This window comes from Musca domestica, unplaced genomic scaffold (assembly GCF_030504385.1).
Source record: "Musca domestica strain aabys unplaced genomic scaffold, Musca_domestica.polishedcontigs.V.1.1 20, whole genome shotgun sequence".
NCBI lineage: Eukaryota > Metazoa > Arthropoda > Insecta > Diptera > Muscidae > Musca > Musca domestica.
The window spans coordinates 11,663,543-11,680,351 of record NW_026712250.1 but is presented as its reverse complement, the minus strand read 5'-3'; the positions used below and the strand labels follow the sequence as shown (position 1 = coordinate 11,680,351).

The window sequence follows — 16,809 nt, the reverse complement described above, 5'->3', positions numbered from 1 at the left end:
AGCCCTGTATTAAGGAAGCCCTTTAAAAAATATTTTAAAAAAAAATCCTTTATTGGAGTTTCTAGAAAATATTTAAAAATAAGTTGTAAGAGTCCTTTAAAAATATTTAAAAAAATCTCACTTTGTGGAAGTCCTTTAAAAAATATTTTTAAAAATTCCACGTTTTATGGAGGTCCACGGATCAACGTTTCTTAGAATCCTGTAAAACTATTTTTTAATCCCGATATCAATATGCTTTGAAAAATATATTTTTACTACGTAACTTATTATTTTCTTAATAAAAAAATAATAATTTAAAATACATTCAAGAAGAAAAATCCTTCCATTTTCCCCCCATTATCCTCCTTTTGTTGGCGACTGCCTTTCTACCTGATATTAATTTCCATCTTTTTATAGTTATTCATACATGAGACCCCCTTCCCCGCCCTCCTCTTAGCTTCCATAATAACTTGCTCTCAATGGGATTTGAAAGGCATTAGGTGTGTGTGCGTGACGGCACAAATAACCCATAGCTGTCACACATAAAATAGACGTCAAATATACTCTCCGTTAAGACTACAGACACTTACAATGTCTTACCCTATTACCCAACAGAGCAAACATAATAATTTTCTTTTGCTACTTTTTCCACGTGAAAGAAATTTGTAGGAAAATAGTGAATAATAACTGTAGTCTAAAGAATGAAAATTGACATAATGCAAAAATACTGCTTATGTGTGAGAGGACAAGAGAAAAAGAAGAACCATTGAGTAATAATAATAACGAGAAGAATGGAGCCAAGCATATGAACAAGAAGATATGGTAATGTACTCAGGCGTATGTGTGTGTGCACTCTTTAAAGGGATTTAAATGTGATTTGACAAGGCAAGGAATATAAATTCTATGAGACATGTTCTGGGAATTTTTAAAATATGGTATAGTGGGCGTATGAGCTATTTTTTCGGACTTAATTTACAATTAATATTCATCATACGATAGGATTAATCATAGGCCAGGCTCTTTAAGGCGTAGATTTTAAATTTTTTTTTGAAAATTTTTTGGTTATTTTTTAAAAATATTTTTTGCCAAGTTCATTGAATAGTGGATATTTTACAAATATTTTTGTGGGTGTACCTTGAGTCGTGGATTTTTAAAAAATATATATATTTTTGTGAATGTACCCTAAATCTTGGATTTTTTAAAAAATATTTTTTGAATGTTTTCTGAGGTGGGGATTTTTTAAAAAATATTTTTGTGAATATACCCTGAGGCGTGGATTTTTTAAAAAATATTTTTTGAATGTTTTCTGAGGTGGGGATTTTTTAAAAAATATTTTTATGAAAGTATCCTGAGGCGTGGATTTTAAAAAAATATTTTTTGAATGTTTTCTGAAGTGGGGATTTTTTAAAAAATATTTTTATGAAAGTATCCTGAGGCGTGGATTTTTTAACAAATATTTATGTGAAAGTATCCTGAGGCGTGGCTTTTAAAAAAAAAAATATTTTTTGAATGTTTTCTGAGGTGGGGATTTTTTAAAAAATATTTTTATGAAAGTATCCTGAGGCGTGGATTTTTTAAAAAATTATTTTTGAATGTTTTCTGCGGTGAGAGTTTTTTAAAAAACTATTTTTGTGAACGTTTTCTGAGGCGTGGATGTTTAAAAAACTATTTTTGTGAATGTTTTATGAGGCGTGGATTTTTAAAAAAAAATATTTTTGTGAATGTATCCTGAGGCGTGGATTTTTTAAAAAATATTTTTGAATGTTTTCTGAGGTGAGGATTTTTTAAAAAATATTTTTTGAATGTTTTCTGAGGTGGGGATTTTTTAAAAAATATTTTTGTTAATATATCCTGTGGCGTGGATTTTTTAAATAATATTTTTCTGAATGTATAATGAGGCGTGGATTTTTTAAATATTTTTTTTCTGAATGTATCCTGAGGCGTGAAATTTTAAATAATATTTTTCTGAATGTATCCTGAGGCTTGATTTTTTTAAATAATATTTTTCTGAATGTATAATGAGGCGTGGATGTTTTAAATAATATTTTCTGAATGTTTTCTGAGGTTGGTATTCTTTAAATAATATTTTTACCCGAGGGTACGGGCGTGGATTTTTTAAAAAATATTTTATGTCTGTATCCTCGGGCGTGTATTTTTTAAAAAATATTTCATGTCTGTATCCTCGGGCGTGGATGTTTTAAAAAATATATTTTTCTGAATGTACCCTGGGGCGTGGATTTTTTAAAAAATATTTTACGTCTGTATCCTCGGGCGTGGATGTTTTAAAAAATATTTTACGTCTGTATCCTCGGGCGTGGATGTTTTAAAAAATATATTTTTATGTCTGTATCCTCGGGCGTGGATGTTTTAAAAAAATATATTTTTCTGAATGTACCCTGGGGCGTGGATTTTTTAAAAAATATTTTTGTTAAAATATCCTGAGCGTTGAATTTTTCAAAAAAAAAAAAATTAAATGTATCCAGAGGCGCGGATATTTTTAAAGAAATGGTTTGAAAATGCAAATGTATCCATAAGCGTGAATGTTGTTAAAAAAATTGTTTGAAAATGTAGGAGTGGATATTTTTAAAAAATTGGTTTGAAAATGTACCCTGATTTATAAAACGATTTTTTTCTAGAAGTAAAATGATGCGGGGATTCGTAGATTGTCTTTTTTTTTTTATTTTTGAATATTTTTCTCAAGTTCCTTAAGGCTTTGATTTATAGAAATATATTTCTTCAGAAGTTCATGAATTTTAAAAAATATTTTTTAACAGTTCTTGAAGGCGTGAATTTTAAAGACGTGGAGATTTTAAAAATATTTTTTTTTTTTTGAAAATTTAAAAAAAAAAATTAAAGTTAATTTTGGCGTGGATTTTTTAAAAATATTTTTTGCGGAAAATTTTTCATAAGTATATTTTTCAAAGTACACTGAGGAGTAGTTTTTATAAAAATATTTTTTTCGGAGTGCACAAAGGCGTAGTTTTTCAAAAAAAAATTTTCGAAGTGCACTGAGTAGTCTTATAAAAATATTTTTTTCGGAGTGCACTAAGACGTAGTTTTTCTAAAAAAAAAAAAATTTCGAAGCTCATCGATTTTGGACAATTTTTTTATTTGAAGTTAATTGAGTCGGTTTTTCTAAAAATATTTTTCTCGGAAACTCTATGAGAAGTGGATTTTATAATAATGTTTTATCCGGAGGTTTATTGAGTCAGGGATTTTCGAAAATATTTTTTCGAAAGCTTTTCGAGGAGTGGATTTTGTGAAAGTATTTTTTTCCGGAAGTTCATTGAGGGGTGGATATTTTAAAAATATTTTTTTCTCTGAGTCGTGGATTTAAAAAAAAAAAAAAAACATTTTTTTCGGAAGTTTATTGAGGCGACGATTTTGTACAAATATTTTTTCGAAGTTCATGGAGGCGTAGATTAACAAAAAATATTTTTGCCCAGTTATTTGAGTCGTGGATTTTTAAAAGAATATTTTTTCGAGTTCGTGGAGGCGAAGGTTTTTAAAATTATTTTTTTTCGCAGTTCATGGATGCGTGGATTTTTAAAAAAATATTTTTTTTTTCATTCATTAAGTCATGGATTTTTAAAAATATTTTTTTTTTTTTGGAAACTCATGGCATGTATGTTGTAAAAATATTTTTTTTCGGAAATTTATTGAGGAGTGGATTTTTAAAAAATATTTTTTTGGAAGTTAATTTAGGCGTGAGTTTAAAAAACTATTTCTTTCCGGAGGTTTATTGAGGCGTGGATTTTTTAGAAATATTTTTTTTTTCTGATGCTCATTGAGGAGTGGATTTAGTGAAATTTTGTTTTTGTCGGAATATCATTCAGGAGTTATTTTTTAAAAATTCTTTTTTTGCCAAGTTCATTAAGGCGTGAATTTTGAAAAATATTTTTTAGAAGCTCAGTGAGGAGTGGATTTTATAAAAATATTTTTTTTCTGATTCTCATTGAGGAGTGGATTTTCTAAAAATACTTTTTTGGGTAGAACTTTTATGTGAAGATTTAAAAAATCTGAGTTCCTTGAGGCTTGGATTTCTAAAAAATGTTTTTTTTTTTTTTGGAGAACTTTTATTTGAAGATTTTAAAAAATGTTTTGTGAAAGTACTTTGAGGCTTGGATTTCTGGAAAATAATACTTCTATCTGTAGATTTAAAAAAAAACGATTTGCGAAAGTTTCTTGAATTGGGAATTTCTTAAAAATATTTTTTGGGTAGTTCTTTGAAGTGAGGAAATTCAAAAACATTTTTATGTTAGTAGTTTAAAGTGAAGACTTTTCAAAAATATTTTTTATGGAGTCCTTGGAGTGACTATTTTTCATAAATATTTTTTAGTGTGTCATTTTGAAAGGATTTTTTTGAATTCAAAAAAAAAAAAAAAATATATATATATATATATATATATATATAAATTTTGGAATATTATTAAATATTTAATTTCCCATATCTAATTTTTTTAATTTTATTTTTTTGAAATATTATTTTTTTAATTTCTTTGAAGCAAATATAAATAAAAATATTTGCCAGAGATTTTAAATAATTCAAGCCCTTTTCGAATATTCTCCCTATCGAAAAGTGATTTTTCTCATTCACCCAATTCTTATTTCCATTTCATTTTCCATTTCAATTTTCTTGTATTTTATTTATTCATGCATATGTTCTCCCCAAGGCATTTGCTCTAGTTTCTTCTTATTTTTATGTCCTTCTTCTTCGTTCGTTCGAAATTTATGGCAACAAAAACAGGAATTGCATTAAAATTTCACCAAGATGTATGTTTATGAGCAGAGAGTCAGGCTATGGCATGCCAACCTGGCAGTTAACCACAAAATACTGCCATCTTGCGATCGTCAGAGCAGTGTGTCAGTTGGCGGTTGTTTTGTATGCAGAGCGCATTACCGAGAGAGCTACGTCTTGAGCTACACGTACCAAATGCCCAGTGCTCACGTTATAAACAAAAAAAAAAGTGGAAACAAAAAACATGTAAATAGGTAGAAGAAGAAAAGATATTGTATTTTTGCAAAACAAAAAAAAAAATGAATGAATGAAAAAATACTTCCAGAACCACATAGAGAAATATTAGAAAATTATGCATGGTTGGGTCTTTGGAGGTTTCCTTTGGTTTCTTTTTGCAAAATTTCCATTTTTTGTTGTCATATTTCATACCAGAAGCGTATTTTTGCCCACTTACATATTGCGTTGCATTTTTTGTGATGTAAAAAGCTTACGAACATAACTCAAGGGTATAAATGTTACTGGGTTTCGAAAAAATATGTCATATATGGAAAGGGAAATAATGTTCCACATCGTGAGAATATTAAAAAAAAGGATTTTTTTATGATATTTTAAGCTGGGAACTGGATTAAAGATTAAAAAAAAACACATTCTATTCATATTCTTCATATGGCGTATGATTAATATCAGTTGCGTATGCATGATATTAATGCTAACTATTAGGAAAAATATTACTTATACGTATGGGAGGCAATTGGATCGAATAGTTTTTCAAAAAAAATATTATTAAGAAAAAATATTATTAAGAAATGTGCATTATAGAAAAGATGGTATGGAGAATCCTAGAAAATTGGATTTTTTTAAATATTTTTTAAAGTATCATTGGACGTAGATTTTTTTAAATATATATTTTCAAAGTAACAGCAGACATGGATTTGTTAAAAAAATATTTTTTTAGCATCATCTGACGTGGATTTTTAAAGCATATTTTTGTGAAGAATCAACGGACGTAGAATTAAAAAAAAAATATTTTTTTCAAATTATCAACAGACGTGGACTTTTTAAAAAAATATTTTTTTCAAATTTTTAATAAAATATTTTTTATTTTTAAGGTATCAAGAGACGTGGATTTTTTAAAACTATTTCCTCAAAGTATTTTTGTGAAGGAGCAACGGATGTGGATTTTTTAAAATATATTTTTTCAAATTATAAACAGACGTGGATTTTTTAGAAAATATTTTTTTTCAAATTATCATCAGAAGTGGTTTTTATAAAAAAAATAATTTTTCAAAGTATCAACCGACATGGATTTTTTAAAAAAATATTTTTTCATAGTAACAATCGATTTGGATTTAAATTTTTTTTTTTTTCGAAGTATCAACAGACTTGTATTATATTTTTTAAAGTATCAACAAATGTAGATTTTTTAAAAAAAATATTCTTTCAATATATCAAAAAACCTGGATTTTTTAAAAAAATATTCTTTCAATATATCAAAAACGTGGATTTTTTAAAACATATTTTATGTGAAATAACGTTGATTTAAAAAATATATTTTTTGTGAAGGAGCAACGGACGTGTATTTTTTAAAAAATATTTTGCAAAGTATCGAAAACGGGGATATTTTAAAACATATTTTTTCAAAGTATCAAAAAACGTGGATATTTAAAAAAAATATTTTTTGTATGAAGGAGCAACGGACGTGTTTTTTTAAAAAAAAAAAAAAACCTTTTTTGTGAAGGAGTAACGGACGTGGATTTTTTAAAAAATATTTTTTAAATTAACAACAGACCTGGATTTTTAAAAAAATAGTTTTTAAATTAACAACAGACCTGGATTTTTTAAAAAAATATTTTTTAAGATATAAACAGATGTGAATTTTTTAAAGTATCAACAGTCCTGGATTTAAAAAAAATTTAAGGTATAAACCGACGTTTATTTTTTAAAAAAAAAAATTTTAAAAATGTGTTTTCAAAGTACCGACAAACGTGGATTAAAAAAATATTTATTCGAAGTGTCAACAGAAGAGAATTTTTTAAAAAATATATTAAAGTATCAAGGGATGAGGATATTTAAAAAAAAATATTTTTTTAATTTATCAACAGACGTTGATGTTTTAAAAAAATATTTTTTCAAAGTATCGACAAACGTGGATTTTTTAAAAACAAATATTTTTTCAGTTGTCATCGGACGTGGATTTTTTAAAAAAATATTTTTCAAATTGTCATAAGACGTGTGTTTACGTCAAAACGTAAACCATTTTCATTTCCTTAAACTGTATCTTAAATATGAATAGCACCATTGTTATTGTACTATCCATTCGAACTGTTATCGCAGTTAAGATAATTATTCTATGTTTTCCTTTTCCCATTTTCATATTTTCTTTTTATCGGCCTTCTCTAATGGCCATATTGGGAGTCTAATTTCCGCATCATCTTGAATTCTGTTCTAATTCGACTTCTGAAGCTGTTAGTCAAATCCAGTGAAATCCTAATAAATATAATTCTTAGCTAAGAAAGTTAAAGGCTTTTGTTTCATTTATATTGGATTTGAGTTCTAATACTCTTCTACGTTTCTGCTAGTTATAACGTTCAAGATAAAAACTGGTCTTGGATTTTGTTTGGGCTCCAGAGAGTAAATTGTCTACATCCACAGCTTTCCCAGGCAATTCAGCCGTTTGCCTGAACATTTTGGTCCTTCGAGCCGGATCGACAAGCTGCTCTCCAGAGATTTCAGCTGCAGAAGCTTTTGATTCCTGTAGAACACGGTTTTGAGCACCCCTGCTCATAACACACATGGAAGCGAGCAACCTCCATGCATGATCTCTTCCATATTGTTGTTCACTCGCCTTGCTTGATCCATTCCATTCTCTTTTCAGCTTCATATTTATTCCTATGATTCTAGTACGCATGTCCATTGAGTACATGCTCTTACGTATGGATGCTGAGATCCAAGCTTGCCTTGTTCTCTTACGTTATTTTTCAGCTTACCTTCGACTTCTGTGGTCCGAGTGAGCATAGGCTACTCTTATGCATGTATGTGGTGAGCAGAGCTTGCACACTTCTCTTAACTCAGTTTCAGCATCACTCTCTTCTTTTCTATTGTTCGAATGCGCATGTCCACTGAGAATGCGCTTCTCTCGTGCATGCTGAAACTAAAGCTCAACTCAGCGTTCTCTTCCTCAGCCACATACATCCTATTGCAACCAATGTTTACATTCTCTGCTTTGAGTGCGCATGTCCAATGAGAATGCGCTAGTCAATTGTGGGTGAGATTACAGCTCAATCGTGTTGTTGTATCATTGCCGTGTAACTACTATTGCAGAGTTTGTGTTCTCCTGCTCAATCAGTTGTTACATTTGTTTCTTTTCTCTATTTATTTTTTACGTGTCATTCTCGCTGTTTGAGAGTGCGACACATACCAACGGAGGATTGATTGCTCAGAGCGGAGCATATCATTCCAAATTCTTCCAATTATTCCAATTCTTCCAAATTCTTTCCACTTACATTGAGTTCAATGAACTCTTGAACGATCAGCTGTTCTTCTACTTTGGCAAAGTTGGATTTTTCTTCGTGATGTGTCTGAAGCACATTTAGAAGTATTTAGATACAAATAGTAATATCTGGATACCAACGCACAGTGGTACCAAATATAACTTAAACAAAAAATATATATACTTGCCGCTATTTCCACTTTTACTTGAAAATTCAACCAATTAAATGTAATTAATGAGAATTAATTAATTGAAATTACTGGAGAAAAATATTATTCTACTGAAACTAAAATAAAAAAAATTAAAAAAAAATAATAAAAATAAAAAGAAAATAATTAAAACTAATAACAATCAAATACTTTAATTAAATTTTAAAGATATAAATTAATTATTTAATTAGCATTCGAAATCAGTAATAACTACGTCATTTGTATACCTGTGCTACTTTTTCTTCCACATTATATTCAAATCTCAAACCTACGAACAGGTACCGATTCCGGTGGCTAAAGGTTACTGTTCCAAAATCTTGAAAGTTTTTTTATTCATTATATATAATCCGCTTTAGTCTATTTATTTTTCTCGTTTGTAGTCATGTCACTCGACAAATTTATTCGCCTAGCTGACAGCTTGGTAGAATTTGAAGCGGCACTTATTGCCAATGAGTTTCCAACAAACAACGCGTTGTTAAAGGAAACTCATTGGCAATAAGTGCCGCTTCAAATTCTACCAAGCTGTCAGCTAGGCGAATAAATTTGTCGAGTGACATGACTACAAACGAGAAAAATAAATAGACTAAAGCGGATTATATATAATGAATAAAAAAACTTTCAAGATTTTGGAACAGTAACCTTTAGCCACCGGAATCGGTACCTGTTCGTAGGTTTGAGATTTGAATATAATGTGGAAGAAAAAGTAGCACAGGTATACAAATGACGTAGTTATTACTGATTTCGAATGCTAATTAAATAATTAATTTATATCTTTAAAATTTAATTAAAGTATTTGATTGTTATTAGTTTTAATTATTTTCTTTTTATTTTTATTATTTTTTTTTTTTTTTTAACTTTAGTTTCAGTAGAATAATATTTTAATAATAATATTGTTGGAAACCCACACTGAAGAGGTGAAATCCACATGGTCACATCTTAAGCAAGCTTATGAGCAATGTTTGGCGGACTTGGAAAACGAAGAAGAAGATGAAGAGGTGTCTGATGATCGAGAAACCAATGAGATAGCGACAGTAAAGGATAAATATAAGAAATCCTACTCCACTTACTGTCGTTGTATCTCAAAGCTCAATGAAGCTCTGGAACCTCTCTCTCCTTCCTCTTCTAGTCCAAGTTTACGGTCCAGTAACTCTTTTAACTTGCCTCCAATTGAGTTATCCACATTCCATGGGGACTACAAATCCTGGCCAAGCTTTCGTGACATGTTTACGGCCATTTGCATACGCAATTCCAAATTAAGCCCAGTAGAAAAATTGTTCTACCTAAGTCAGAAGACCAAAGGTGAAGCACACGACATTGTTAGGAAAAGTCCTTTGACGAATTCCGGATTCACCTTAGCGTGGAACAATCTATGTTCCAGGTTTGAGAACAAACGAGTGCTGGTTAATGGCCAACTAAAGAATTTATTTTCACTTGTCAATATTCATACAGAAACTGCAATATCCATCAAGAAGCTTCAAAGAGATATCAATTCTTGTATATCCACTCTAAAGCTTTATGATGTTGACGTTGAAAGCTGGAATCCGATTTTCGTGTTCATTTGTTCCAACTGTCTTCCAGATTCTACTTTAACTTTATGGGAACAAACACTCTCGGATAAAACCAGCATTCCAAAATGGTCTGAATTGGATATATTTCTTACCAACAGGTATAGAACATTGGAGGCTGTCTCTGAAATGAGAAGTTCTTCTGATTCCAAGTCCAAAGGGGATAAGTCCAAACCTTTAAATACAAAAAATCAGAAGGACAGGCTTCAGACATACCAAACCAACGTCAACAAAACTAAATGTCGATTGTGTTCCAATGAATTCCACATAATAAGGAAATGTCCTCGGTTCCTAGCATTTAATTACGCACAGAGATTGGCGGAAATAAAGGCCAGCAATCTCTGTCTAAATTGTTTTTCCAGCTCCCATGCTGTCAAAAATTGTAAAAGCAAAAATTCTTGCTTCAAATGTCAAAAACGACATAATACTCTCCTCCATAAGGATGCTGAGCAACAAAATATACCCGTTAGTACTTCTCCTGCAGCTTCCAATACACCACTTCAAACGCCTAGGACATGTGCATTCCAAGCTTCTCCAAATTCTTCCATACAGTCCACTAACTCTTCAACCGATGTTATTCAAAATTGTTTCGCGGTTAATTCAAACGGCGTTTTGCTTGGTACCGCTGTAGTAAAAGTTATTCATGCAGGTGTTGGTTATATAGCGAGGGCCCTCATAGATTCAGGTTCAGAAGGTACCTTTATATCTCAAAACCTTGCCAATGCCCTCAGGTTACCTTCCAAACCTACATCCGCTATCATATCAGGCCTTAATAACACGGTTTCAGCTGCTGTTCAAAAAGAATGTCGCTTTATCCTGGGCTCCTATGCGGATAAAGTTTTCGAGATCGATGTTTCAGCCTTAATTGTGCCTCATCTTTCTAATAACCTTCCAACCTGCACAATAGGGTCTGATATTCTCTATTCGCTACCAAAGTTAGACTTAGCTGACCCGTATTTTTACCGAAGCTCCAAGATTGATATCCTAATTGGCGCAGATTTACTTCCTTCTGTCATGTTATCTGGGTGCCAGCGAGCGATTTGCGGATCCTTATTCGCCCAGGAGACCGTATTCGGATGGATCCTCACTGGCCCCATTCCAACCAAAGCTCCAAAGTCCTTCTCTACATGTGTATCGTACTTCTGCGAAATTGCTTTAGAAAAAAGTCTTCTGAAATTTTGGGAGGTGGAGAATATTCCACAACAGCGTGTAATGTCCAAAGCAGATAGACAATGTGAAGAAATTTATCAGAGAACGACAACTAGAGATGGGAATGGAAGGTATACTGTTTCGCTTCCGTTTAAAGACGAATATTCCGATTCACTAACCTTAGGTCAGTCGAGAAAAGGTGCGATGGCCCAATATATTCGGAATGAAAGTCGTCTGCTAAAAAATCCAGAATTGAAAAGAGAATATGATCTTAATATTGAAGAGTACGTCAAACTAGGACATATGATTCCTGTTCTACCTCCTACAATCTCAGAATTTCCCGATCATTACTATTTGCCGCATCATGCTGTTGTGAAGCCAGATAGTTCTACCACTAAAGTCCGTGTGGTTTTCAATGCTTCTTACGCAACATCGAATGGTACAAGTCTAAATGACGTTTTGTACACTGGTCCAGCCTTACAGAACGACTTGACTATTCTCATCCTTAAGTGGCGTTTTTATCGCTATGTTTTCAGTGGTGATATAGAGAAAATGTATCGCCAAATCCTTGTGTCTCCTTCTCACACCCACTTTCAGAGAATCCTGTTCCGCCAGAATCCAACTGAACCAATAAAGGATTACGAGTTGAAAACTGTAACCTTTGGTGTTAACTGTGCACCGTATCTTGCGATACGTACGATGATTCAACTAGCCAATGACGTCCATGATTCATATCCATTAGCTAGTCATGTTTTGAAGAATTGCATGTATGTGGATGATGCCCTTGCAGGGGCACATGACATACACACAGCAATTTCAACCGTACGTGAATTAATCCTATCTCTGAAGTCCGCAGGATTCAACATGCGAAAATGGACCTCCAATTCAACAACAATTCTCTCGGACTTGTCACCCGATGATCTTCTTAATGATGGCTTTTTAGACTTTAACGCACATTGTGCAGCTAAAATGTTAGGCATTCGTTGGAATGCGTATTCTGATCAGTTTTATTTCTCCTCCATTGCATTTTCTCCCCATACTTATACCAAACGAGAGGTTCTTTCCCAAATATCAAGACTATTTGATCCTGCTGGCTGGATTTCGCCGGTCATTGTATTAGCCAAGATAATTATGCAAAAAATATGGCTAGATAAAGTGGGTTGGGATGAAGAGATATCACCAGAATCAATTGACTTATGGAAAGCATTTCAGTCTTCATTTTCTTCCATCAATGAGATTCGTGTTCCACGTTGGTTTAACTTTGTCCCAGACCATGAAATTGAATTCCACGGGTTTTCGGATGCATCAGAAAGGGCTTATGCCGCAGTACTATACATTCGAATTGTTTCTCCAACTACTGTGTACACCCACTTAGTGGCTTCCAAAACGAAAGTAGCACCGATTAAGTCCCTATCTATTCCTAGACTGGAATTATGTGCAGCTACTCTCCTTGCTGAGCTAATTGACAATTTAGTGCCTCAATTCGACGTTCACCGTCACTCATTACATTGCTGGACGGACTCCACCATTGTGATTTCATGGTTAGCAAAACAACCATGTCATTGGAATACTTTTGTGGCAAATCGAATTTCTAAAATCATCCAAACTGTCGATCCACCAAAATGGCACCACGTCAGTTCAGAGGACAACCCCGCCGATCTCGCGAGTAGAGGTGTCTATCCACAGGATCTAATCCAAAATGATCTTTGGTGGAGAGGTCCTGCATGGTTATCTGAATTTGACACTCCTTGGGAAAATTACTCTAATCAAGATGTCCAACCAACTGAATTAGAGAAGAAGTCGGTAAAGACACATTTTGCATATTTCGAAAACTTCCACGATTACTTAACGAATTTTTCTTCCTACCCAAGAGCTCTAAGGATTATGGCGTATGTATATCGTTTTATAAATGGTACTCATCCACGATATAAGACCAATAATAGACGTTATGGTAACGTCATAGAAGCTCAAGAAATCATCCATGTTCGCTCAAAGCTGATATCCATATACCAAAGGCTATTTTACCCAAATGAGTACATGGCGCTGAGTATCCAAAGACCGATTCCTTCTTCTAGTAAACTATTGAGTTTGAATCCCTTCTTAGATTCCGAAGGTCTAATGCGAATTTGCGGTCGACTTGAAGTATGTCCAGAGTTATCCTACAACGAGAGACATCCTATAATTGTTCCATACAACTGTCAATATTCCAAACTATTAGTCCAATATATCCATTTGATAAGTCTACACGGGGGCAATCAACTTGTCCTCCGATTGGTCCGTACACAATACTGGATACCAAAGGTTCAAAATCTTATAAAATCCATTATACGAAATTGCAAGATCTGTGTCATATATAAGAAAAGATGCCAAAAGCAGTTGATGGCTGCATTGCCTCCAGAAAGATGTGAAATATCCCGACCATTCACACATACCGGTTTGGATTTTGCAGGACCTTTTGATATCAAGAGCTATACTGGAAGATATTGTCGGATTACCAAAGGATATGTGTGTGTGTTTGTCTGTTTTTCCACAAAGGCAATTCACCTTGAAGCAACATCCGACTTATCCACATCCAATTTTCTGGCAGCTTTTAACCGTTTTGTTTCCCGTCGTGGGTGTCCACTCCATTTGCACTCTGATAACGGAACTACGTTTGTCGGAGCTTCCAAGAGGATCGCAAAGGATTTTATCGATACCTCGAATCAAGCTCTAATGTCCAATTACGCCCACCAAAATTTGACATGGCATTTCATACCTCCCGGAGCTCCTCATATGGGTGGACTCTGGGAAGCCGGCGTAAAAAGTTTCAAACAACATTTCCGCAAAATTGCTGGCAATACAAAATACACATACGAAGAATTTCAAACCTTGCTGACTAAAATTGAGGCGTGTCTAAACTCTAGACCAATATCCCCATCTTCTCAAAGCCCATCAGATTTCACCGCATTGACTCCTGGACACTTTTTAATCGGTTCTCCTATACTATCTCTCTTAGAACCAGAAATTTCCCAGTCATCCATTTCTATTCAAAATCGCTGGCAACGAATCCGATCAATGTATCAACATTTTTGTAGCAGGTGGAAGACTGAATATCTGAAGGAACTTCATAAAAGGACTAAATGGAAAAGTCCAGAACGCGATGTCGAAGAAAATATGCTGGTGGTTATTCAGGAAGAAAATCTCCCTCCGACCTGTTGGCGTTTGGGCAGAGTGGTTCGTGTCTATCATGGCAATGATCAGAAAGTGCGCGTTGCTGACATTCTCACTCAGAAGGGAAGAATCACCCGGCCAATTACAAAATTGGTCATCTTACCAGATAACCAGTCTTAGACTTTATCCTCATACAAAGCCTAAGACAAATCATTTTTTCCATTTTCTATTTCACTTCCATTCCATTTTTCTTTTTGTAATTCGTTCCTTTATTTCAGTTCTCTATTTACAATATTACTATGAAGGGTCCTTCGTCTTCTCGTTATTCGGAATTTGCCTGCAGGTTGTGCCGCAAAAAACATCCTCTGAAATCGTGCTGGAAATTTCGTGCCATGAACTCCGCCGAAAGGTTAAATGCGGTCAAGAAATATGGGTACTGTATGAACTGCCTGGCGCATACCCATTCACAGGGCACCTGTTTTACCACCACAGGATGTGGATATTGCCACAAAAAGCACCACTCCTTGTTACATCAACACCCAAGGTTACAAAAGGCAAAATCATCCTCGACAAAAAAGACCAATAAGACGGTTACCCCTCTTGATATCACCACCCCCAAGGACTCTTCAGCCACTACCGGCTCAATACCGAGGTCAACATCGACATCCAGTATTACCTCTTTGTCGGCACTTCTTAGGCAGAATGCCACCCCTCTTCTTCCTACTGCAGTCGTCAAAATCAACGGAGCAAATGGCACACAGTTGGCAAGGTGTTTATTGGATTCCGCGGCCCCCATGAGCTGCATTTCAAAACGCTTCGTAGATAAGCTGGGGTTGTCTACGCTCGAGTTGGAAGATGAAGTTATGTGCCCCGTCACCTTGACATCCTGCGTCGATTCCAAGACAAAAATAGAGGCTATATTGCGAATGAGGAACAGGATTGGAATTACAACTCCTAAGCAATCGCTGCCCGAGTCTTCAAAACTCAGTTTCAAAAACTTCGTCCTAGCAGATAGCAAATTCTATAAGGCAGCTTCTGTTGATATCGTCATTGGTGTTGACATATATTCCAAAATTATTGTCGACGGCATCTTTATTCGTCATGGACTTCCTACAGCTCAAAATACCCTTTTCGGATTAGTGCTATATGGAACATTTTCAAATTAATACAAATAATTGTACTCTCTTCCACCACTTTTATTCTGAATTTACGATACCTTTTTTTTTAAATACTAATATGCCAATTGAAATCGCTTGAAAAGACATATTGTATTATGATATAATAAGTTATGCATTAAGTCATTTAGTCATATGAATTTAGTCCTAAATGAATTGATTATATAATTGTCATGTCCCCTTGCCATGGGGGGCGGAATGTTTACGTCAAAACGTAAACCATTTTCATTTCCTTAAACTGTATCTTAAATATGAATAGCACCATTGTTATTGTACTATCCATTCGAACTGTTATCGCAGTTAAGATAATTATTCTATGTTTTCCTTTTCCCATTTTCATATTTTCTTTTTATCGGCCTTCTCTAATGGCCATATTGGGAGTCTAATTTCCGCATCATCTTGAATTCTGTTCTAATTCGACTTCTGAAGCTGTTAGTCAAATCCAGTGAAATCCTAATAAATATAATTCTTAGCTAAGAAAGTTAAAGGCTTTTGTTTCATTTATATTGGATTTGAGTTCTAATACTCTTCTACGTTTCTGCTAGTTATAACGTTCAAGATAAAAACTGGTCTTGGATTTTGTTTGGGCTCCAGAGAGTAAATTGTCTACATCCACAGCTTTCCCAGGCAATTCAGCCGTTTGCCTGAACAACGTGGATATAAAAATATTTTCTCAAATTGTCATAAGACGTGGATATAAAAATATTTTTTCAAAGCATCAAATTGAAGTTGATTTCTTAAAAAAAATATGTTTTCAATGCATCATCGGATGTGGATTATTTAAAAAATATATTTTTTTAAATATCAATAGACGTGGAAGTGTTTTTTTTTTTAAAAATATAAAATTAAAGTGTAATCAGATGTGTATCTTTTAAAAAAATATTTTCCCAGCGGGGGTTTAAAAAAAATATTTTTGGGTGTATCAGTACACGTGGATTTTTTAAAAAATATTTTTGTATGGATCAATAGACGTGGATTTTTAAAAAATATATATTTTTGGGTGGATCGGTAGACGTGAATTTTTTAAAAAATATTTTTCAGTTTATCAATAGAAGTGAATTTAAAAAAAATATTTATTTTTGGGTGGATCAGTTTTTGGTTTGAGTGGATCAGTGGATTTTTAAAAAAAATATTTTTCAGTTTATCAATAGAAGTGAATTTAAAAAATATAAATATTTTTAGGAGGATCAATAGACTTGGATTTTGGGTGAATCTATAGAAGGGGATTTAAAAAAAGTATTTTTGGGTGTATCAGCAGTACACGTGGATTTTTTAAAAAATATTTTTCATTGGATCAGTATTTGTGGTTTTTTTTAAATATATTTATTCAAAGTATAAACAAATGTGGATATTT

The 16,809-nt window shown here is 33.0% G+C and overlaps 2 protein-coding genes across 2 annotated transcripts in view; one reads left to right on the top strand and one right to left on the bottom strand.

Moving 5' to 3' along the window:
- Positions 1-7,598, bottom strand: part of LOC131802358 (mucin-5AC-like) — a 108,000-nt gene extending 100,402 nt beyond the window's left edge. The window contains exon 1 of the mRNA XM_059122538.1: positions 7,362-7,598. Coding sequence (XP_058978521.1) covers positions 7,362-7,598 — 237 coding nt within the window. The remainder of the gene's footprint in view (positions 1-7,361) is intronic.
- A 3,234-nt stretch (positions 7,599-10,832) lies between these two features.
- LOC131802345 (uncharacterized) lies at positions 10,833-15,916 on the top strand. The gene is made up of 2 exons (XM_059122516.1): positions 10,833-12,933; positions 13,002-15,916. Exons 1-2 carry the CDS (start codon positions 10,996-10,998, stop codon positions 13,059-13,061), a joined length of 1,998 nt encoding a protein of 665 aa, XP_058978499.1. The 5' UTR covers positions 10,833-10,995; the 3' UTR covers positions 13,062-15,916.
- The last annotated feature ends 893 nt before the right edge of the window (positions 15,917-16,809 follow it).

What these genes read in the sequence shown, in the direction of transcription:
- LOC131802345 (XM_059122516.1), top strand. Translation starts at nt 10,996, where the DNA reads ATGTTATCTGGGTGCCAGCGAGCGATTTGCGGATCCTTATTCGCCCAG. An exon ending in CTGAATTAGAGAAGAAGTCG is followed by an intron (nt 12,934 to 13,001) that starts GTAAAGACACAT and finishes TTCCTACCCAAG; the next exon opens with AGCTCTAAGGATTATGGCGT.